The 24,416-nt window shown below is 41.1% G+C and overlaps 1 protein-coding gene across 2 annotated transcripts in view; it reads left to right on the forward strand.

Annotated features, from left to right (window-relative positions):
* The window catches only part of CLSTN2 (calsyntenin 2), a 325,243-nt gene that overhangs the window by 278,801 nt on the left and 22,026 nt on the right, over positions 1 to 24,416 (forward strand). For both annotated transcript variants that reach the window (XM_058811966.1, XM_058811967.1), the window contains exon 9: positions 12,907 to 13,069. In XM_058811966.1, coding sequence (XP_058667949.1) covers positions 12,907 to 13,069 — 163 coding nt within the window. The remainder of the gene's footprint in view (positions 1 to 12,906; positions 13,070 to 24,416) is intronic.

The following is a 24,416-nucleotide window of genomic DNA, read 5'->3' on the forward strand; positions in this document are numbered from 1 at the left end:
TCAATAAAGCTTCCTGTTACAAGTAATGAAATATTATAAGAACAAAGAACAGATAAAATAGAAATAGTTTGATTTTTTAATTTACTTTTTTAAACAACAGTAGAGGAACATGAAAAACACTTAAAGTGGTCTGCTCCCCATCCTGGCTGTCTCACTTTTGCTACTCCCTTCATTGGGTACCAGTTTCTAACAGCTTCAGAAGGGAATATTGCTTCTGAAACAGGAGGCCACTGCCTTGCTCCCATTCTAATTCTTCTTTGGAGACCAGTCCTTAGTCCAGAAAGTCTGGAAAGAGGGATGGTGCAATCCAGAGCACCACAGTCAAATAATGTTAACTGGGTTTATTTACACAAGGCAGTGAGAGCAAGAGAGAGATTATCGCCCAGGAGAAATTCCCTTACTGGTGAAGAAGAACCAACATTCAACCTAATCCCATGGAAGTTTCTTTATGGGACCATTATAACACTTTGTATAAATTATTTTCCTTTCTATTACCTACCAAAATTGTTATTTGGTAGCTTAAGGAATATCAACAGTAACTTTAATAGTAGAGTTAACAGGGATCAGTTTTAATTAGCTGTGTGTCACTTCAGTAGTTTAGTTTCAATTTCAATCCAACTCAGTTATTAAATACTTTGTTTCTAAAATTGTTTTTTCATCTTTGTATGCTAATAATTTCCCTTTCTTTAATAGTTTTTAAATCAGTTTGTTCTGATATGAGCTGTTGAAAATACCCTGCCTGAACAACTAGAATACTACAAATTGGTCTAAGAAAATATTCACATTGATATGAGCTGTTTGAGTTTCTTTATTTCAGTGATTGTACCATGCTTTCTAAAAACAGTGTTCCCTTTTTACTTTAAAGTTTTAGAAATACACAACTATTCTACAACGTTGTTTTCAAATGTTTCACTCCAGTTTGTAATTAAAAACGCCAAAGTTTTGTGTGTGTGTATGTATGTATGTATATGCATATTTATGTATCTCATACATTCATATGTATATATGTACCACTAAAAGCTGTAAAAGACTGCACCAGTGAATTGTTTTTATCATCTCTCCATCTCAGAGTAATGTGAAAGTCTTCTGGTCTAGGACAGAGTTGTCAAGTCTCTTCTAAGAGTAAGACAGGAGACAAATCTGTGCAGGTGAACAGCCAGATAAATTTCAAACAAGGGTGGTTTCTAATGGAAAAGGACCAGCACTGTGGCCATGCAACCACAGAAGGCTGCAGAATATGAAACTAAGATGTCTTTGGTTATCATTTTATTCCATGTCCTTTTGTCCTGGTTTGAAAAGGAAGTGAGTTTTTTGGGAGTTTGGTGGTTGTCGCAGACATTTCTCCACAGAAATCCTTTTCTTTCATATTTCTGTGTCTTCGGGAGCCAGAGGCCCCCGAAGAGAAGGTAAACAATTATTATCAGCTGCTGTGGAATGCAATAGGATTCACCTTGATTGGCTCATTTTCTATGTTTATAATTAAGGGCCAATCATCAGTGCAAGCCAGGGGACTGAGTCCCTGGACACAACTTTGTTGTGGATTCTTTTCTATCTATTCTTAGCTTAGCTAGCAGCTCTGCAAACCTCTCTCTATATTCTATTAGTATAGTAATAATGTATTATATACCATATATTAATAAATTCAGCCTTCTGATCAAGATACAAGATTCACCGTCTCTCTCTCACCAGCAGCGACCCACTCAGGCCGCTGTAATAGGTGGTCAAACCAGTAGGTGCTCAGATTTGAATATTGGCCACTGAGGACATGGATACGCCTCTGAGAACACAGGGGGTTAAAAGCAGAGCACTCCCAGGGGAAGCTCTCTTGGGTTCTGGTGGTGAAAGAGGTCAGAGCTCCCCTGCCCGGCTGTGGGCTGGGTGCGGGAGGGGAAGCCATGCAGCCTGGTGAGGTAGGCCGGGGCCTTGGACGGAGATGGGAGGTGAAGGCCTTTGCAGGATGGAAGGGTGGAGGAGCACTGAGAGGCATTGGGCAGCACCCCCCCAGAGAGAGAGAGAGAGAGAGAAAGAAGGTGTCTATGCTTGTGCCACCTTGAAATTTGATAGCAGGGCCGGCCGAGAAAGAGAAGAGGGGGATGCAGCGAGAAGGTGCCCAGCAGGGCAGCCGTGGGAGTTCTGGACAGGCAGAGCCTGAGATTTTTAACCCTTTTCTTGGATGATGGAAACCTTACAAATGCTGATCCTCCTGGAGCTGAATGAGAAGAGAGATAGAGATGAAATAGGAGGAAAAGGGCAAGTGTGATGGAAGTTTGTGCAAGTGAAAGATGTCAGAAGAGTTGAGAAGAATTCTAGGTGGGAGGGATCATGGAGTGGCCTTTGGGTGGACTTTTCTTGTATAGCCAGGGACAGAACCATTTTTCCTGTGATACAGAGACTGCATTTAGGGGGAGGCAATGGCTTGGAGCCAAGAGAGTGCAGTGATGTTATGTGAAGGAGTGCGTGAACAGAGACGACGAGTGAGGAGGGTGGTGGTGCCCTCCATCTTCAGGGAAGAAGAAGATCTCTGTTCTCAAGACCTGTCGGCCCCAGGTGGTGAATCTGGGGGGGACAGGTGTCCCAAAAGTGAGAGACTGTGCTTTTTTTTGGAACTGGGCAAAGCATCCTTAAAAGGAAAACCCCAGAAGCAGCTCTGGTCCATGTGCGGTGGTGAGAGCACTGGGCATGGAAGGAGGATGTCACCATGGCAAATGTTCTCTGGGTGGTGCCACGTGTGACAGGAAACACACAAGGTCTCAACTGTGTTTCCAGGGGAGGCCTATGGAACATGAGGGACTCCTCTCTTCTTGATGAACTGATAATTGATTATCTGAAGGGTGGTGATGGACTGAGAGCTGGTGATCTAAGGGCTGGTGACTGAATTGAGAGTCCAAGCTTTTGTCTTACTGTGATGTGTTGGAAATTTGGCGGGAGGAGGGGGAATGTTTTTGGAAGGTTTTCAGTCTGAGTTCTGTGTGCTTCTTTTATGTAGTTGTAGGTTAATAAAGTGGGTTTTTTTTCCCTTTATTCCTAAGGTGGAGCCTGCTTTGCCCTTTTCCTGGTCACATCTCACAGCAGACACCAGGGAGAGGGTATTCTCATGGGGGCACTGGCACTGTGCCAGTGTCAAACCATGACACCTTTCTACAGTTAGTGAATAGAGGTTTACCCTGAGTTTTCTTAAATCCTTTCTGTTTTTCCACACTGAAGGTTCATTTGCAGAGGACTCAAATGTCATGTGTGGTCGGATTGCAGCTGGCTTCATTAAGTGCTGGAATACTAGAGTGGCTGTTATGGTTCCAGAAGGGGCAGGGGATGCTGAGGTGCAAGGCAGTGATCTGCTCTGCCTGGCAGAATGCCAGCAGCACCGGGAGGGAAGACACTGGCTATCAGTGAGGTCAGTGCCACAATTAACATCTGCTCTCCAGCACATAGGGCAGGGAGCTTAGACAAACCAGATAATAAATCTAAGAAAACATACAGTTATGTTTGTCTACTTAGCTCTTTTACACCAAGAACGACACACAAACCAGAATAAAACTAACTCACAGTAATGATAAATTTCCCCAGTTGCTACAGGGTGACTTGCAGTGTCTTTGTTCACCTCCTTTCTTGAGAAGAAAGACATTGGCTGTGCCAAATAAAACACATTGCATAGTTCTGCAGGATTCAGGTTTTTAATCGCGGGAAAATCAAAGACCAAAACATGGTCTGGTGCTAAACACAGACTCATCTGTTTTAGGTGCTTGCTGTTCCTTCTGCATTCATTTGAATGGACATAAAGGGGAAATGGGCTGAGGAGGGAAAAAATAATTACTTTTATTTTTCACTTAAGAGTAAAGAAGAATTTCTGATAAAATACAACAAGGTGTTTCCTATGGGAAAATCCATAGCTATGAAGACAGATACTTGGCAAACTTGCTATATAAATGTATTTCAGGAATTAGTTTGGATTAATTGGTATTGCTGGGGTACTTTCTCAAGAGAAAAAAAATGGTTAAAAGATTAAACTTTCCTCACCAAATTTTCTGAGTGATTTAGTGAACATCCACACTTCTCATTGACATGTTAAATTAATGATATTGCATAATAAATGGCAGGGCTCAAGGTACTCTAACAAAATATTCTATTGATATTTTCTTTAAAATATCAAGTCTTAGAGATGTTTCCTAAACAGTCATTGAAAATCTGGTTTTTTAAGTGAAAGAAAATGCCTAAGTCATATAAACATTAAGCAGAAGAAAATATGTACTAGACAGTGAGTAAATAGTTGAAAATATCAGTTTATAAAGATGGTGATTAGACACATGCTTATTTGCATAAAGCATTTACTTGAGCACAAGTACACAAGAAATTCCATCAGGTTTTTCTAATGGGCAGTTTTCTAAACTATATAACTGAATAGTTCATATTGAAGAAACAATTGTTTTATAAGGTACACAAATTCTCATTTTAAATCAATCAGCATGAGGCTGCATTATCCTTTCAATTAGTGAGATTATAAGGGCAAGGTGGTGCTTCCCAGTCCTTCACGTCCATCCAGTTTGTTCCAAAGTACACAGTTGTGGGAAATCCCTCCTGCTTTGCTCAGCTTTCTGAAGGTGTCAGTGCTGGGTCTCACAGTGTCTGTGGAATGCCACCAGTGCCTCCTTCAGGAGCTTGGGCACGAGGCACTGCCAGCAGAGTCCTGAGAATGGCATCCCTGTGGCTCTGCCCACCTCAGTATTATTACAATAGGATTTTCTTCCTTTTATCCATTCAGCCAGGGTAGGAAATACAACCTGTTTCCAGATTCCTTGCCAAAACTCCTGTGAGGAAGCAATACCTTGTTTGAGACCTCCATAAGGAGCAGGGAAATCTCTTTTGCTCCCTTCTCTGGGTAATGTTCTTCTGATATTGAGCTGAGGTTCCAGAAGGAAGGGATTAATTTGCACAGTGTTCATCTTCTTTATTCTATGACGGATCACACACAGTCCTTTACAAATGCAGCTATAGGACAATGGTTAATTATTTTTCCAAATAACTCCCTGTACACAGAGCTGTAACATCACATCAGCATCTATACCAGAGACATCCAAGTTGTGATACAGCTCTGACAGCTGTGGAATAGCTTCCTCACTAAGGGGTACATTACTCCATCCTACAGCCACTCCTGCTGACACTTGGAGAAGTAGTGATGCTCCAGTCTCAAAAGCAGAAAAGAGCAAAGCAGTCTGGCTGGTTGGGTTCTTCCTTCAGCCACCAGCTGTCAGAATTCTGCAGCTTACGCAGGGAGACTCTGTGATCACTTTTGAGCAGGGCTGTGCAGGCTGAGATTCAAGGTACAAGATTTATGTGGAGGTTGCATGTGCAGCAGTATTCTTAGGGACAAAACACTGCTTTGTGTGACATGGAATCAGAGTTTGGAGACAGAGACAGAGACAACCCACTCCTCAGATTTACACCTGAATAGAGCACCCTTTATTGTTTCCCTTTATACAGGTGGTTTGAAACACCCCAGTCTAAAACACTCATTGGTCTGGTCTGAACAGCTCCCAGCTGAGCAATGAGATGTCTGCAGTTTAGGATGGAACAGGATTGGGTGAAATCCCTGTGTGCCAACCTAGGGGCTGGGTTATGGAACTGGGCTGGGTTTCTTATTTATAACTGAATTAATTGCTCAGCCACAGACCAGCTGTGACAGCTTTGGTAGATTATGATGATGCTTTGCAGTGTATCACCTGTAAATTTAACTGTGGGAGTTTGTATCAATGCCTCCTTTTCCCATATGCAGTGTATTTTCCTTCCATCCTGCCTTAATTACTACTTCCATATCTATTGGCACTGCAGTGACAGGGTATATTGATTTTACAGATGGAGGAAAGATGTCCTGTGAAGGAGCTGCTGAAGTATAAATGTAGAACATGAAACACAAAGAGAATATCTTTTCAAAACGCCCTGGTACATAATATGAATATTTTGATTGATTTAAAGTTTTCTCAAGAGGTTGTGGAGATATTGGAGACCTATCTGCAATCTGCACACCTTCACTTCGTGGTCAGGGATATCAAACCCTTTCCCAGAGATCATTTAATCATTTCCAGGAAAACAATGCTGACGTTGAATAAAGCCAACACATGTGGTAAATATGTCCTAATGCAGAGTCTATTCCTGAGGCAGAATAATAATGCTATAATAATAATAATGCAGAATAACAATACAGCAATTCACATGGCTGAATGGATTTGATTAGTCAGTGTTTGCACTTCGCTTTTGATTATTTCCAAAAGCTCTTCCCCAAAGTGAATATGCTGACAGACTGTACTGTAGCACAAAGCCAATTTCAAGTGCGTATCTGTTGACTCCCACAAAAGCAGAATTTTACCATAAAACCACATATTCATGGCAGAAACAGATTTTTGTTCAATGTATCAGAAAACAGAAAGACACCAGGTAACCCAGGTACCCCCAGTGAAGCAATGTCATTCTTCACACTGAATATCTGCATACTGAACTACACACTTGAGATCAACACCAGGATATTTTTAGCAGTGTTTACTTCCATTCCTGGTCATGTAGGGATAATTTAAAAAAAAAAAAAAAAAAGTAAGAAAGAAGTCAGAAGTGTTTATAGACAATGCAAAAAACAGCTCAAAAAGTCAACTGTGTTACTTTTTTTCCTATACCACTTAATCAGCTTTGCAGGTAGCTCAGCTACTGAAATTTGAGGCAAAGATTTATTAGAAGAAATTAAAAGGAAGCAGCAGTCATAGCAACAGCAATGCCCTAAGGTATCTCCTTTTCTTCTTTTAAACTAATATTGCTAACTTGCAGACGTCTGTGGATGAGAATTGACATTAAAAAAACAATTAGGATAATAAATGAGATTCTAAAGTAACAGATAAAAGCTCATTCAATATCTTTAAAGATCCCATTTCAGAGACAACCATGATTTATCCCAGAGTGGGAGAGGAGAAAGGCCCTCTGTGCTCACCTGTGAACTGCCTTCATGAAAAACTCGCCAATCTCAGGCAGAATGACTCAACTGCCTAAAATGTTTAATTTTTTTTAAATTTACATATGTAATACACATCTTTCTCTGAATAAGTGCAAATATATGTAACTTTTTCAATTTATATGAAATCTACTGCCAACCAATTCCAAATTATTATCTTTTGTAGGCTTCCTTGTTGCAGGAGCGCTACTGCTTAGTTCCTGAATCAAAGTATAATGAAACAGTCTCTCAGAACCTTCCTTTTAGCTCCCTGTTTGTAAGCAGTGCAGTGTTTTCTCTCAATACTATAAAAATATGTTCAAAATACATAATAAGATATTTATAAATATTTTAAAATAGATAAAAAACCTATCAAAATTATTTGAATCAACAGAAAAAGAGCAATTCCAAACCTTTTTAAATTTTTAAAAAGCTCTTTCAGGAGGATTTTTTTGGTGATGGAGAGAAAAATGTGGTGTTTTTTAAACTCAAATCAATATCCCTCTCCCAATCCAATTATCATCTATTTTCAGTGCTCTGAACCAGGGTAGAGGGGCCAGGCTTTGAAGCCGAGCCACAAAGCATTTGGCTGCTTTCAGAGTAAGGCAGGAGGGTTGACCAGGGGACTGTGGCTGAGGGAATCATGCTAATGCCATTAAGATTCCCTGCATTTTTTTGCCTTCCTTAGTGAGGGGATATAAAAATGCAGTTGCCCACTTTGAAAAGCCTGTCCATGGTCACTTCTCCCTTGGCACTGCAGGGCTGCTGTTTTTCCCTAAGGCTGCCTCCCCCTGGCCAAACAAGCTCAGTTCTCTCAGCCTCTCATGTGGCCAGAGCTGACACTTCTGCTGGTTCTCCACTGAATTCAGCCCAGTTTATCGAAATAATCCTTGTATTTAGGGTCCCAAAGCAGGCCCAGTGCTTTAAGTGTGCTCTAATAAATGATGGCTAAGGATGGGGGTTAAGATGCTTTCTTGAAACAGGTGGTTCAGTCAGACTATTTTGTCAACTGAATGAGTGGTTCAGACCACTCAAGCGGAAGGATTTTTGTCTCATAGCTGCAGTAAGTGGTGCTATTTGCAGTGAGCCTCTTTCCTTTTCCTTTCCTTTCCTTTCCTTTCCTTTCCTTTCCTTTCCTTTCCTTTCCTTTCCTTTCCTTTCCTTTCCTTTCCTTTCCTTTCCTTTCCTTTCCTTTCCTTCCCTTCCCTTCCCTTCCCTTCCCTTCCCTTCCCTTCCCTTCCCTTCCCTTCCCTTCCCTTCCCTTCCCTTCCCTTCCCTTCCCTTCCCTTCCCTTCCCTTCCCTTCCCTTCCCTTCCCTTCCCTTCCCTTCCCTTCCCTTCCCTTCCCTTCCCTTCCCTTCCCTTCCCTTCCCTTCCCTTCCCTTCCCTTTTCTCTTTTTCTTTTCTTTCTGCTTTTGTTGAGGATGTTTGAGTATGTTGTGAGAGCCCTTCCTCAGCAAATTCCCAGGAAGCAGAAGATAGAAGCCACAGGTGCCTCTCCAAGCCCTGAGGGGACACTCTCAGCTGTGCTCTCAGCAGCACCAAGGGGCTCTGCAGAGCTGTTTCCCTGCCCAGGCTCCCTGGCATGGGCACACTGGGCTCTGCAGAGCTGTTTCCCTGCTCAGGCTGCCAAGGGGTACCAGAGGGATGTGCAGGGAGCTCAGCAGAGGCTCGTGGTGAGCATGAACAGCTCTTCCCTGAGCACTTGGGGAGCATTCTTGGTGTTGCAGCCAAGCAAGTGAAAGATCTCCATTCCAGGAGTGGCCCCACTGACCCAAGGGAGGCTCCGAGAGCTGGAAATTGCAGATTGTCCCAGGTGCCAGGCCTGGGCTGTTGGACAAAGCTGAAAAATGGGGCATTTTGCAGGCCACCTGTCGGGAGTTTAGTTCAAGCATGGCTTAAAGAAAAAGGCCATGAAGCCATGCAATTGAGAGAAAAGTAAAAGGTAGTTGCGAAGCAGTTCCAAAAGCAGTTCCCAGCCTGATTACTATAAACAATTAGACTCTCTCAGGCATCACTCTATAAACAATAAGGTTCTCAGACAGTCTTCCCATAACAAGTGTAACACCCTCTCTGGGAAAAGATGGCACCCTGGGAACAGATGTGGAAGTTTTGGGAACCTTTCATATCACAGTGGGAACACTGGTTTTGTTTTGTGTAAACAATTGTCGGTATTGTAAAACAAAAGGAGTGGTTAGAGTTTTCTCTGTTAGCCTATCGTAAACCTGGATTTTGGAATATGCATGAAGTTAATTAACACTGTTATTTAAAGTGACTGATCAATCAATAAATTGGAGTTCGATGCATTAAAGGATGGTCGTCTCCCCCTCACTTCAACAGCCACCAAAGTCTGGTTCTAAGCACCACATGCTTCTCAGACCAAGAAGTCTGGTTTCAGTCTTTTCCTGAGCATTCCAATATAAAGCACAAAAATCTGATGTTTTTCATTAGAAGATGCCAAGAGCCTAGGTCACATACTCCATAAGATTTATATGCAGGCTGTTTTCAGCTATTTCATAAAAATATATTCCGATGCAATGGCTTGTAATCAGCACTAGGACTTCAGGCTGTTTCATTCACTGTGATTTGATTAATACTTTTTTGAGGCAGGCTGGCATGATAGACTGATTAGACCAAGCCACCCAGCACTTTTGGAAATCCCAACTCACTCATCTGTGATTTTATCTCATTACGATAGCTGTATAAATTAGATTTTTAAAATAAATTTCCAACTTGACAGTATTAAAATTTCTTTATTTGCCAGTGTAGTATATTTTATAATTTTCTTTTCCTGCTTTCACTGCTTCACATTGCATTCCATTGCCACAGTGGAATACATGCAGGGAAAAAACTGGTTTCCTGTGTTAAGAAGACAAAGAAGGTGTCTGAAGTAACAGCATAACAAATTGCACACCACAATTATTTATTTCATTATTTTGTTGCTTGTGAAATGGCCAGCCATGAAGTATTACCTGCTGCTGAAGCACTGGGATGTATTCCAGAGTTTGGAAGTAATTTTTTGCTTCCCTGTAGAATATTTGATTTTACACTGGGGCCCAGTACAGATACTGAAAGATGGTTTAGAGGAATAGACATGTGTCTGTGTCCCTAAGCTGGATTGAAATTGGGTGACAATTAGGATGACCAACAAGTGGTGTTTAAATCTCAGGAACAACCAAGCTGAGACTGTAACTCTTATCCTTCAAAGCAACGCTTGATGTGTTTATGTGTTAAAATTTAAGGAAATGCAGGTCAGTGAGGGTTTGAGGACATCACCAAGCTGTCTGCACTTGCATTATCTCATGTTCCAGAATGTATAAGAAAAAATAAAAGCTACTGAGTACTTTGTGTGGACATCTACAGTTGGACACATCTGTATTTTCTGTATTTTTCTTGGAAGCACTTGAGCGCAGTTGCAGGAGCCTTGAATTGTGGAATTTATGAAATGTTGTGTTTTCAGGAAGCATTTTCTTTGAAAAATCTAACTGCCTAATGGATTAATTAAAGTGGCTACACATTATTGTGCTCTTTATGGTGTAATGCCCCAAAATGTTTTGGTTTGGTCTGTCAAAGTGCCCTTGCTTGAGTTAAACATGAGGATTACTCACTCATTGGGGTGCACCTGGGGTGCACATGGTGCAGTTCAGGGTTGCAAAACAGGAACAGCGTGGAACAGTTCTCCACAAAGTACCAAGCATTCATCCTGCAGGTTTGGCCATGCAAGGTCTCTGAAAATGAGGTTTTGTTTTCTGTGAAATGTCAGCTGCATGAGGCTTTGATGGATGCATCAAATGCTGATGAGGTCAGGGGCTTGGCAAGCTGTTTTTCCTTGGAAGGCAGGGCTGCACAATACTGTTGGTGGTTGGAATTTGTTCGATAACGTTTTCAGTCTTCCAATTTATTTACTTTCAATTTTGGTTTCAGTTCATTTAACCTTCAGAAAACATTTGTGCTGTCTGCTGCTTACAAAAGGAAGGCTCCCCCCAGCAGCCCCTTGCTGCATTTATCTCTTGCTGTGGAGCTACAATGTCTGCAGTAATAAATGTATCCATTTGAAATTGAAGTAATTAAGTTCTTGTTGAAATGTCTTCTGGAACAAAACATTAGCTTTTGCTTTCAAAGGGGAGATATTGCCCAGATAGCACTTCACCTGGCCAAGGACAAATGTTATGGTTAAACATCACTTTCTGCTTGCTTCTGTGAAACAGCAAGCATATCTGCATTCAAGCACTTCCATTTCTTAATGCACCAAAATAAGGATCTCCCCAGAACTGAAAGCACCGTCGTTGTAACTATTCTTTTGTTTTTAAAACAGCCCACTCATCCTACCAGTTTGCTGTGATTTATTCCTTTGAACTTTTAAATTGAAAGATACAACAGAAAAAAAAAAAAAAAATTTGGGCAGACATTTATATTTGCACACCAGACTTCTGTCTCTAGAGGCATGGATTCATCCAGCTGTACATTTGTAAACTAAAGCTGGATTTGGCCATCCTGCAGTAATCCCTGGCTGTCCAGCTCAGAAATTCATATGTGACTTGACACTAATGTTGTCATCCTGAAAGTATGTTGTAACTGTGGCTGTTGCTTTTCAAAGCTGGTGGCTGTCAGGGAAATCATAAAGATCCTCATTTTCCCACCATCTGGGGAAAAGCTCAAGGCCAAAAGATGAAGGGTGGACAAGAGGTGAGTTCCCTGCCCAAATCTATAGATGGCTGGTCCCTCTGTGTTGCACAGGGCATGGCCCAGATCCTTTTAGTACTGTCAAGGTCCTGGCAGGTTGCACAGGACTTTCTAAGTACTGATGGGATAAGTTAATAATGGCAATCATCAGTCCAGTGACTAAGGGCTGTACATTTTCTTAATCTGAATCTAATAGGAATGCTCAGTAACTATGCCAGTACATCCTCTGTGTATCTTTCATGAAGTGTTCTGTTTTCAACACTAGATACAAGTATTAAGAAACTAATATTATTGTCTTGGTTTGAAAAGACAGATGTCTGCTAAGGAAGGCAGGAGCCTCCCCTGAAATGGAAAATGTAACTCCCTCTGAATATTTATAATTTTGAAATTAAGGGGCTCTCAGGCAAAGATATGGGAGTGGGAATAACAGTTCTTTATTAGGGAAAAAAAAAAAAAGGCAGTAGTACAAAACTACCCTGCCAGAATCAGACCATGCTCTGCCCCCTTGTGTGCCAGGGAGGTGTCCCAGCCCCATGCCAGGGGGGCTCAGCCCTCCTGCAGTGCCAGCTGTGGCTCTGCTGCAGCAGGGATCCTGCACAAGGGGGGAGTTTTCCTCTGCAGCTCCAGGGCTGCTGCAGATGGGCCTGGGCTCCCTCTGGCCATGCAGGGCAGCAGAAAGCTGCTCCTCTGGCAGTGCAGGGGGCAAAGGCTGCTGTGCTGTGCCAGGCTCAGATTGGATCCAGGCAGGAATGCTTGGCTCCTCCCCTGGGCGGAGCATCTCCCCATGGGATGCTGGCATTGGATCAGCCCTGCAGGGACACTCAGTGGCCATGGACAGCAGAGATCTCCTGCAGGGAGCGTTGGCTGGGGGAGAGACAAAGAAAACTGCCCCAGGGACAGCAGAGAACTGCCCCAGCTCTAACCAATGGCAATAGAATACACACCCCCAGCCACATCTTGCATTTGTAACCTAAGATAATTATGTGTTAGGAAATATGAAAATATAGATGAAATACCAAATTGCCTGATTTTTCTATTTTCCTATCCATGTCTTGTTTCAGAGTGTGTTTTAAGAAGCCTCTATTTATTACATATATTTTGCCAAGAGTATTTATCAACATCATTAATATTGGAGACATAGAAATTACAGTAACATTATTTCCCATAACTGAAATTTGGAAACGCAATTTGAAAGCCACATGGGATATAACAATCAGCCACTGTAAGAGCTGACTAACACCTTGCTGTGTCTCCCAGATCTGTGACAAGGAGTGGCACTACTACGTGGTCAACGTGGAGTTCCCCGTGGTGACGCTGTACATGGACGGGACGACGTACGAGCCGTACCTGGTGACCAACGACTGGCCCATCCACCCCTCCCACATCGCCATGCAGCTCACAGTGGGGGCCTGCTGGCAAGGTAAAATCACACCAGAAAACAGGCAACACTACCAGAAGTTCAGGCCAAGAAAGAATCTTGCCTGTCTTGCTGATTGTATAGGAAATAAACTGCTAAGAGATTAATGGCATAAAATCAGGTGTAAATCCAGAGTTGTTAATGAATCAAGTCCAAGGATAAAATGGACAGGACATTAACAGGCTTTGCATTTTCATCACCTGAAGAAGTATTGGATACAGTTTGTCTATTCAGTGTGAAAGATTGCCTTCTTTATCTTTTGTGCTCACTTCTTTTAATTGTTTCCCTTGTTCTTCCACCTTAAGTGAACTATCTAGGTACTAAAGAACTCCAGCTATCTCTTTTCAGTCCCTGCCTCAGATTTCTTTTACAACTCATGGCCCAGTCCTGGGCCCTTCACATTGGATGTATCTCACCAGCAATTCCAGGAATGTACTTGATTCACCCTGTTGTACACCAGAGGTAAAAGTGAGAGTAAAATAAATCCAGAAGTCGAAACCCCTGAGCCATATGGGCTTTTGCTCAAATATTATCTTTCTCTGTTTTCTACCCTTTATAATCCAATTCTTCTCATTCTCTTTACCTGATCCTTGCACCACTTTCTTTCTCTGTTCTCTGCCTTATACCTGAAGCGCTCCTTTTTCTCTGCTCTGTTTTTGTAAAGTTGTCTCCATTACCCTTCCATGTTGATTTTCTATTTACACTGTCTTTTTTCCACTTGAAGTATGAATTGAAGGAAACTATAATTAGGAAAAATGCTTTAACATTGATTGTGTCTCTTCCCCACTCTTTCATGTAGTCTCACTTTCTCCATTATCACCTTGTTTACCAATTTGATCTCTGCTTATTTGCAAAATTTGGACATCTTACTCATGGCAGGGCTGTTCAGTGTTAATAGTACTCGAAGCAAATTCAGCTGTTAGATTATGAGTGGGGTAAAGATCCAATCTCTACTTTGATGACAACATGCAGGATGAAGCTGCACTAACCTTAAAAACAAAATTTCATAAGTTGACAATATTGATAATTATTGGAGGTATGATGAGCTGGTCGGCATTGCACTAATCCCATATACTTGGAAAAGTATGGACTGTTTCTAGTCTAGCTGGTGTTTGCATGTGTTGATTTTTTTTTTTTGTTATGCAATATTGGTGCAGTATTTTTAGATCAAAGTTCCAGAGTTAGAAAATGCAAATGTAATTTGTAAATTTAGTTCTTTCCAGACATGAGCAAATGCCATAGAGGCTGTGAATAATCCTCAAATTGGGAAGAGAAGGAATTAAGGCAAAACTGCTCACATAGGCTCTCAATACATTCAGGCCAGGGACTATATTTCATATTTAAGCTGTTAAGAAATAAAAAGTGGATATTGTTTTAAAACATTTTTATTTTTGCCTGGGATAATTTGATGGCTTAATTAATAACCATTCAGGATAAGATTCTTCTTCCTTTTTGGTGGAATACCTAATTTAAACTACTGAAATCATATGTATAGCAGCCATTAGTATTTACTGTAATATTATGTTATTGCTCTTTTCATAGTGACAGAATTTGAGTTCCTCAAAAGTGGAAACAAATTTTCCACCTAATGAAAATGCTAAGATTTAGTAATGCAGTGTGCTGAAGATTCTGATAAACTATCATGGGTGAGGCAAGAAGATAAATTTCTAATGGTTATGCGAAAAAAGATTTCAAGATACTGCTTTTGACAAAGCTTATCATTTGGTACATTTGTTTTGATCACCTCAAACTATTCTACATGAATGGTGTGGAAAGTCACTTGGTTAATAAGATTCAGCACTGTATTTCAGTCTGTGAAATAGTAATTAATTAACATAGAAAATTTATTCTGTTCTAGTCAAATCTATTCTAGTCAAATCTATTATAGTCAAATCATTCTAGTCAAAACAATAATTTTCAAAGTTTGTATATTTCAAGAAAAAGGGGGTCAATGAAATAAATATTTTGTCTATAAATACTTTCTGTTAAACTGTTATTAAGTCTACTTAGGCTTATACATTTTAGCAAGTAACAATAGTCTAAACCTCTACATTTTCACAACATTATAAAGCTGCTTTACAGCATTCTGTGGTTTATTTCAGTAAAATGTATGGTGATTTCGGTGTTATAAGCCGTTCAGGAGTCTCTGTGTTAAGAGGATATGAAGAATTTCCAGCTCTGGTTTGCTAAGACTATTTCCTTTCTTTTCATTAAAGCACTGGCAGAAAGGAACACTGGTGTAACCTCTTCCTTCAGAAAGGGCAAGGTCTTCTTTCCTGTCTTTACTAAACCACTTTACAGTTCTGAATTCACAGCATCCGTTTGTCAAAGTCAAATTATTTGAAAAACAGTCTCCACTCAGACAAGTAAATGAATCAGAAGAAATAACATTCCTTTTTTTCCCCCACACTGACTCTGATTTGCTGACAGCCCAAAGTCATTGAGGCTGTGGGGCAGCTGAAAGACTGGCAGGGAGCAGGAGGAGTGTATTTAGAGGACAGTGAAAAATCAAGAACAAAAATGGCCATTTACTTTGTTAGCACTGATAGGAAAATCTGCTACTGCTATGAGGGATTTACCCTCTTGTTGATGAAAATGTTCAGTTCTGGTCTGGAAACTGGGAATTGTTCTCTGCTGCTTCTTTAGGAGCCTGAGTGTCCTCTGGGATGTGACTGACTCTTTGAGCCCTGATCTTTCCATCTCTTACACTGCTCCTCATCCTGGGGCTCTGTAGCAAGCACCATGCCTGCACCTCCTCCTTTTCTTTCTCAAAGTTCTACCCTGAACGAATCTTGGACATGTAAAATTCTATTATTGCCTATTACTAATATTCCAATGCCTGAGTAACTGTTTTCTGACTTTTATGGGTTTGTTAATAGCTTCCATTATGAAAAGTTAGGTTGTTTTTTATTTCTACCTTCAGCTTCTCAAGTGAAATATAAGAGCAGTTTAAGATCAGTGCTGTTCTCCTGACCATAACATGGAAACAAACTGAATGTGCAATTCCTCAGGCTTATGTGACAAATTCAAACTTTAGCCTATGGTGTGCTCACTTGGTTTGTCTGTGGCATCAGCAAATCTCTCCTACATCTTTACCCTTTCCCTGGCAATGTAAAAATCTTGCCTGATTTGTTTGTTCCTGATTTTATGCAAAATTTCTTTAAATAATGTGAGTTGAGTGCTAGGGCTCTCCCAAAAGCAGGGAAAATTGGCCTTTTCCTGAAGGGCATATTCTTGGAGACTAGCAGGGAGTGAAGATGGTTGAAAAAGCAGAAATCCAGCCTTTAAAAGTGAGGGAAAAGACCCTTCCTAGGGTCTGTCAGGCACTGGGTTAAGTTTATTGCAGTCCAGGAAATGGCCCAATTACTTAAAACCAAGCCGGGGGAATGTTTCCCAGTTCGAATGACACTCTGCACATGAGGAAAGCTGCATGATTTGTTCTGGCATAGTCAATATGAACTTTACTAAAAATTAGGTATACTGTATGTTGCTGTGGCATAATTTTCCTTTTTTAATCTAAAACCCTTGGTTCTTTCTTCAAGGATCTTACTAAACAGAAGATCTAAGCAGATTTACTCATTGATTTAGGGTCCTTCACTCCTTGATTTAGGGTCAATGGTTAGCCTAGAGTGAATTCTTTTTTGTGCAGCTGATGTGCAGTACTGCTATACTTGAGTGGGGTGGTGTATTTGAGGGTAGGAGTTTAAGCATTATCTTTAGGCTAAAGTGTTGATGTTGGTTTGGTAACCACAGTAAAGGGCCAGCTTCCACGCATGGCAAATCCCATCTCATTCCTTAGCTGGGATTTCAGTGCTGTGAGGCCTGGGGAAAGGTAAGGCTGACCACAAAGCTGAGCAAAATGGGCTCCTAGTGAGGGCAGAAACAAACACCTGGAATTAGCCCTTTCTGTACCCTCATGAAGTTTGACAGCTTTCTCTGCAGGTACATATGGTTAGTTCTATAACTTAACCTTCACATCTTTAAAATTTTGTTCACATCGCTGGTCTGGTGATGATTGTCAAGGGTGTGATTTTGATGGAGGTCAGGTTATTTAAGGCCAAAGTGCTTCTCTTTCTCTAATGGTGAAAGAAATTTTCAGGCAGAATTACTCTCTCAGCATATCTAAAGGACAAAATTGACTTGCTTGCACATCTGCCTCCCAGAGCAAAAGAGACAGCACAGAGAACAGGAGGGAGGTGGCCCTGTCTCTGAACTGCTTCTGCCCTGAATGGGCATCAAAGCAGACATGGTCCATTGGGACCTCCCCAAGGTTCTCATTACTACACTTTTTATTCTTTAGCATAAAATTACTTTAAGATTTGCCCGTTTACCTTAAGAGTTTCAAGATCTTTTCAAATAATAAAAAGGTGCAGCAAGGCAGGAGAGTCACCCATACTCTGTGGGAATAAAGGGCAGTAGATGATTTTTCCACGGGTCACTTAAAAAATCTGCATCACAGCAAGAATAGAATCAGAATTCATAATCTTCTGTTCTTATTCTCCCTTTTAGGTTTTAACATCCTATTTAATTCTCATGAGCAATGCAAACAAATTGTTAGTCTGTCCTGGAGCACATTTTACAAGAGCTCACCCCATGAAGTTCTCCTCTGAGTTCATTATTTCTGATTCAGTTTATCTGAGGACATAGCAAATGGACCCTTTTACAGAGTGACAAACTTCTTCCATTAAGCCAAGATTTATAGGTTCCCACTCTGATCCCTTTATTGCTATACATTCAGGGGCAAAAGCAGACAGAGCAAGGAAGCAAGTTTACGTGATTTGGTAGTCTGATAATTTTTGTAGCAGGGGCAGAAGACAGACTTCCTCATGGTTTCTCTGACAAGGTAAGTTCCTGAGTTCATACAAGGCATTTTGGGAGGCAAGGAGTTTGTGAATGGCTCTTAAAGCTCTGTCAGGAAAGAAGGGACACAAGTGAATTACTTGCCACAAGGTTATGCTGTAGCTTACCATGGCTGTAATTCACTGTTTCTATCAGTGCCACCCCTTCAGCAGTGCTGGAACTTCACAGTGTAATCCTGCTGGACACTGCATAGAGAAGGTATTTAAGAGAAGCCTGTCAACAGCTACTTTGTTATCACAGATACAGCAGAAGGCTATTGTAGGTCCTGTTTTCTAAGGAATTGCTGTTTTCTATTATGCTTTTCTTCTGTATTCTCCTATAATTTTCCTCTTATCTTAACATATGCTGGAAAGATCAGGTTTTCTATGAAGCCCTTCTGTAGAATAACCTTATTATCCTCACATGCCAGCCCTCAGCTGACACAGAAATCATCCAGGGCAGTCAGAACTGACTAATGATTCAAGGCAAGAAGCACCAGAAGAGTTAAAATTTGGAGAGGGGTCAGAAAAAAGAGAGCCAATGTGGGCAGTGTAGCAGTACCCTGTGTGGGAACCCACAAAATCATAGGGGTTTGGGAAAGCTGCAAATGGCAGGCCTCAGAGACAGCAGAACTGTGATTAGAGCTAAGCAGCAGCCATGAGATAGGTCAGCGGAAAATTTATTTCAAAAGTAGAAAAGCAAGGGCAAATAGAACAATGGGCTGTGTATTAACACTTGTCTAGAATAACTCCCTAAGCTGCAGAAAAGTTTATCTAGCAAGGTATTAGGAAGTTCGAAGCTTAATAATGGAGCTCTGTGCATTGTGTTTTAAGGCTTACAAGCAGGCATTGTATTCAAAATAAGCAAGCATTGTTTAACCAAAGGAACATGTGCTTTTGGTGATTGGATGGAACTACTGTCAATGCCCTTTTGCTTTGTGTGATTGGTAAAAAAGCTTATAAAGTGAGTTGTAACATTAAGTTCTTGGTCTGCTGCCTGGGATGTGAGCTGCTGGCATCTTCCCATTGTCATAACCATGGAATGAGACTGATGCTGGAAAATAAAACAGCTCAAGGCACGTTCCACAGCCCCGTCCGGTTCCTGATTTGTACAGAGAACCCGGCCGGCGATACCCTGTATCACTCAACCTTGGACTTCCTCCAGAAATTAAGGTATTTAACAGATAAAGATTCCCCCAACTGTGCATCCAACACTGCTGGATCAGGCCAAGGGTGCTGCCAGGGCTTGCACAACCCTGAGACCTCAGAGGAGAGGTACAAGCACACCTGAATGCAAGAGCACCAGGACAGAGCTCAGCACAGTGAGATGCTGAGCATCTGTGTCTCAATGCTTCCATGGGCACAGCAGTGCTCTTGCTGCATTGCCCTTTGTGACCGTGTTCACAGGGGTCTGAGGATGAGGGAAGAGATGAGGATTTGACTCCATGTTTCAGAAGGCTTGATTTATTATTTTATGATATATATTACATTAAAACTATACTGAAAGAATAGAAGAAAGGATTTCCTCAGAAGGCTGGCTAAGAATAGAATAGAAAAGAATGATAACAAAGGTTTGTGGCTCGGCTCTGTGTCCAAGCCAGCTGACTGTGATTGGCCATTAATTAGAAACAACCTCATGAGACCAATCCCAGATGCACCTGTTGCATTCCACAGCAGCAGATAACCATTGTTTACATTTTGTTCCTGAGGCCTCCCAGCTTCTCAGGAGGAAAAATCCCAAGGAAAGGATTTTCCATAAAAGATGTCTGCGACAGTCCTTCTCATCCAGAGAAAGATGGGGCAGATTTCACTGCACTTCAGAGACCTTTGCTGAGTTTCAGCTGTAATAGAAATGCAAACACACATGGAAGGTTTAGTTTAGGAGGGTGTTTTCTTGGAGAGCTGAATTTGCATTCAAATCTGTCATCCCAGATATATGCCCCATTTATAACTGAATTTCTGCAGGGAGAACTACTTACCAGCACAAAAATAATTTTTGGAGAATAGGGATATAGGTTTTTTTGAGCAACATTTATCTATTGGTCAAATTGTGAAAAATTGTATAGTATTTTTATTATCCTAAGAAAAATCATTGTCAATAGTGTAAGTTATACCCACTTTGGGTTTAAGGACGTATTGCAAAGACATCAGTTAGCATTTGGACGTGTAAGAGCAGGGAGCCCTTAGTATTCTCTGAACTTGGCCTACTTCAGATAAAGCTTTAAAGCCTAAAGCTGTTTGAGTGAATTGTTGGGTTATGATATCTACCCAGAGCAAGGCAGACTTAACATGGGTCATGTCTGATGACCAATTTATGATTAATTTTTATCTGAGTGATATAAAAAACCCCACTAAAACTTTTCTGTGCTGAGAAATGTCATGTCACTTATTGGGGCTACTCCTGAAATCTATGTTAAGTTTCATCCTGTTTTACAGCCAATCCCTGAACTGCTGTAGTAAAAAGATGGGATAAATTTGGAGGCTTGGACCTGAGGACTTCAGAGCCAGAATGTCTTGTGCCTGCTCCCAGATTAATTCAGTCTTTATGGTGGAACCCTAAATATTCAATTGTTCTTTAATTATCTAGCTCAGTATAACCAGAATCTAGAATATCTTCAAAAAATTGCATCTCAGTTGGAAATTCTCTTGACTTCACCATTTCCCATGAAAAGCTCATTGTGATTTGACTGCCTTGATAATTACTTGCTCATTATTAGGATAGGACAAAAAGCCTGCGAAATCTGTGAGCTCAATAAAGTCACTTGTTTTGACGTGATGATTGTTCTTTGGAGATTGGTAAGGAAGGCAAACAGCACTTTACATCTGTGTAATCAAACCTACAACTGCAAAATTCAATGCTAATCAAATTCTGTCACACTTTATATCAACTCAATGCAAAATGAAAAACAAACGTGTCATGGAAACAAGCTCTGCTTCTTAAATGAACACATTTCAACCCCATGAATTCCAAACCCTGGGATTCTTCAGTTCCCCCTGGACTCCCCTATGCTATATCTAACAGATTTAATGTTATATCTAGCAGAACCTCTCTGTGTCTGCAGCAAGAGGTGATTGCCAGGTAACAGTTCTCAGCCCCCCTAAATTGTTGTTCATCTGGCAGTCTTCAACTGTTTATAACAAAACATTTCTTTTCCTCCATGTGTGTAAGGAGTCATCCCCACTGAACTGCCCCTAAGACAGACAGACATCTGCAGCATACTCAGCTAAAATTAAGTAGGTTGGTCTTCTCCATTTGTTCTGGTGTGTTTGAAATTTCAGGGAGCAGCTGTAGCTATGTCTGTGCCTATTTATGTCCGTGCCAAGAACTGATATTGTAAAGTCTTGCTTTCACTGGCAGCGTGATCACTCCCCACTGAGGGGCCTGTGGGGTCTCCTGCATGTCCCTAGATAATTCCAGCAGCAAAAGAGATGAGAACCAGCACAGAAGAATCTCAGTTCAGAAAATAGTTATTATTTTAGCAAGTGAAAGCTATGGTGCATGCTACTTCGACAATGCCTAAGGGGTGAACGGTATTATAGTGAATAATAATGGATGTCACGGTTCTTCTGGATGCCTCCACAGTCTGCTGACACCACCTTCCTTTTACAAGGGTTGAATTAATGCCAAAAGCCACCATCCATCCTCCTGTATCTGCCAGACTTCAGAAGTGTTGGTGCATGCTGGGTCAGGTGTGAAAAGCAATGCACAATTTTATCAGCAGGATCTGAACAATCCTGTGGCCCTCACAACTGTGATGGCAACCACAACATTTACATTTAAGGAAGAGAAAAAATCAGTAGCTTCAAAAATTTTTCATGGAAGGAATTGTAGTAAGAATAGTTGATGACTAAACTATAGTGTAATTTCAGTATTTTTTGTGTTACAGACATTAACTTAATTCCCTGACAGCAGGGAAGGTTCTGTTTTCCTCACTTGGCTCTATCATTAATTAGCCTTAACCACTTAACCATCCTCCAAGAATTAGCATTCACAGCATATTAATTCATAGCAATCAATAAACACAGTGCTGAGTGAAACACAAGATACAACACAGTTGAGGACTAGGTTTTTGCTGTGTTTGATGAGTATTTCACATTTAAATACATTCACTGATCTGAGCCTGCCTCTTATTTTGCATCTCCTCAGAATTATTAAGACCTACTGGCAGACTTACTATAGGTTTCTAAATTTCAAAGCTCCAGGATTAGTGTTGGTATTTTAGCCTTGGAAATTGCTGTCTTCACAATTCTGTAGTGATATGAGAATGTGAAGCTTCAAGCAAAATGTAATTCCTTCTTCTTCTGTAATCTCTTAAATGATTTTGTCTCCTTTTTAAGGAGATGCTTGCTTCTTTTTTTTTTTTTTTTAATTCAGCATACCTTTTTCTGTCCAGTTATATTACTGCTGTATATGTACTTTTCAAGACAATGTAAGCAGATAAAAATAACAGCATTTTGGCTGAAAAGCCAATGTCCCCATAATGCACTATTGATTTACCAAATAATTAACAAATAATTCTCTTGGTAAGTATCAGAAAGGTTGAACTTTAGCTGTCATATATGTGAAAGTTTCTAGGAAATCTCAAATGTCAAAAAAATATCTCAAAATTCTGCCCAGAGGAAATTTCCTGTGTAATGGACAAATGAATGAGAGTGGACAAGAATAATTTCCCCTTGGGAACTTTTCTTTGGGGTAAGAAAAAAAGAGGCAGTTTGTGCTGTAATGTTAAAAAAAAAAAAAAAAAAAAAAAAAAAAAAAAAAAAAAAAGAGAAAAGAAAAAGCAACAACAAAACAAGAAACAAAACCACAAAAAACGCAAACCAACCAACCAAACAAATAAAAAACCCCTTTCTACTTCTCTGAAGAAACAGCCTGCTTGGGTGCCCCTTTTCTGCCAGTAGACCAGTGCGTATTTTCTTCACTATATAAAATAGCTCGAGTCTTCCTCATAATGCTCATCCTGCAGAGACTGGAAGTGAGGCTTTTCAGGCTTTTAGGTAACAACAGCAGCCTAAAGAAAATCTGCCACTGCATCCCTATCCAATTCCAATCCACACACAAGTTAAAGTTCAAGTTTGAGCTATCTTGCCTGCCAAAACCAAGTTGTTTGATACTAAAGCTACAAACACTGTAGAGATGAGTTATCTACCAATTACAACACCTTATTATCCGCTGCTAATCCAATTAGTCTGCCTGGCTCCCTGCTCTGTGGCTTCCTTGGTCCTCCCAGGCTCGAGGCAGGCAGTAATTCACATGCACTGAGAGAGATAACACTGCAGGAAAGACAAGCTCTAAAAATTCTCCTAAAGGAGGATGAGTAAATCACTAACTGTCCCAAGAGTAATTGAGATGCCATGATCACTGGAACAGGCAGTCTGTAATCATGTTTTATTGACAGCTCCTAAAGATCAGCCTTCCTTCGGAGCTGCCTGGAGTGGAACCAAACCGAGCGTGTCTGCAGGTGCAACACAGAGAGACAGGACCAGACCTGGCTCCAAATGATGCACCTGGGGTCAGGGACAGCACTCCCAGCCTCTCAGAGAGGGGCTGTGCACAGCTCCCTGCGCGCTGCAGGAATTGCCAGCGTGTCCTCAGACACAGCCCAGGGAGTGTGCCAGTTTGCACACACACAGCCACCACTCTCAGCTCATCTGGTGCTGTGTTCTTGGGAGGACAAAGGCAGAGGTAGCTGATCTTGTCACAGAACACTTGCAAATACTGCTTTTTTATAAATAAATATTGGACTTCAACATTTATTAAGTTAGTGTTTGAGTACTTGAGTAAGGTAATTTTTAAAAATCATCTGCTTCCTTGTATACATTTGGGACGCCCTGTTTCATCTCTGGGTTTGCTGTCTTCTTGGGTTGCTGTTGATATTTGCTGCCCCGAGATGTGCAGGATGTCTCTGCTTCGGCCCGCGCAACTGAAGAATGAGTCTGGACTCTTCACTTTTCAGTCTTGAGTTTGTTTATTAATTCTTATCCATAAAATTTTCTTTCTGCCCAGCTGAGATCTGCTCAGCAGGGCAGCCACAGGCACTCTGTGTTGTCCTTTTATACTACAAACTACATATAACATATTTACACTTAATTCCCAATACCTATCACCTGTGTTAGACAGTGAGCTTCTACTCTAAACCAATCCCAAAGTGCCAACATCACTGCAGAAAATGGACAACAAGAAAGAAGGACTAGACATGCCCTGATTCCTCCATCTTGTCCCCATAATCCCCATACCAAAAATCCTAAAATCTACATTTTCATCCTGTGATCATTTTATTATTACACTGTTCAAACCTGTGTGGCTTTCAGGTCCTCATACAAAGCTGGTAACTTGCTCCAGGGGTCAAAATCAAATCCCCAGGTGTTCTGGGCTGTGTGCCAGGGTCTCTGAGCCCCCCTGGCATGGTCCTTGGCAACTCTGGACACCCAGAGGAATGCACTGAGCTCTGTCTCAGCTTTATAACCACCTGAACACAATCCTGGAAAATGAAGAATCTTAAAGACAGCTT

This window comes from Ammospiza caudacuta, chromosome 11, assembly GCF_027887145.1.
Source record: "Ammospiza caudacuta isolate bAmmCau1 chromosome 11, bAmmCau1.pri, whole genome shotgun sequence".
NCBI classification, from domain to species: Eukaryota; Metazoa; Chordata; class Aves; order Passeriformes; family Passerellidae; genus Ammospiza; species Ammospiza caudacuta.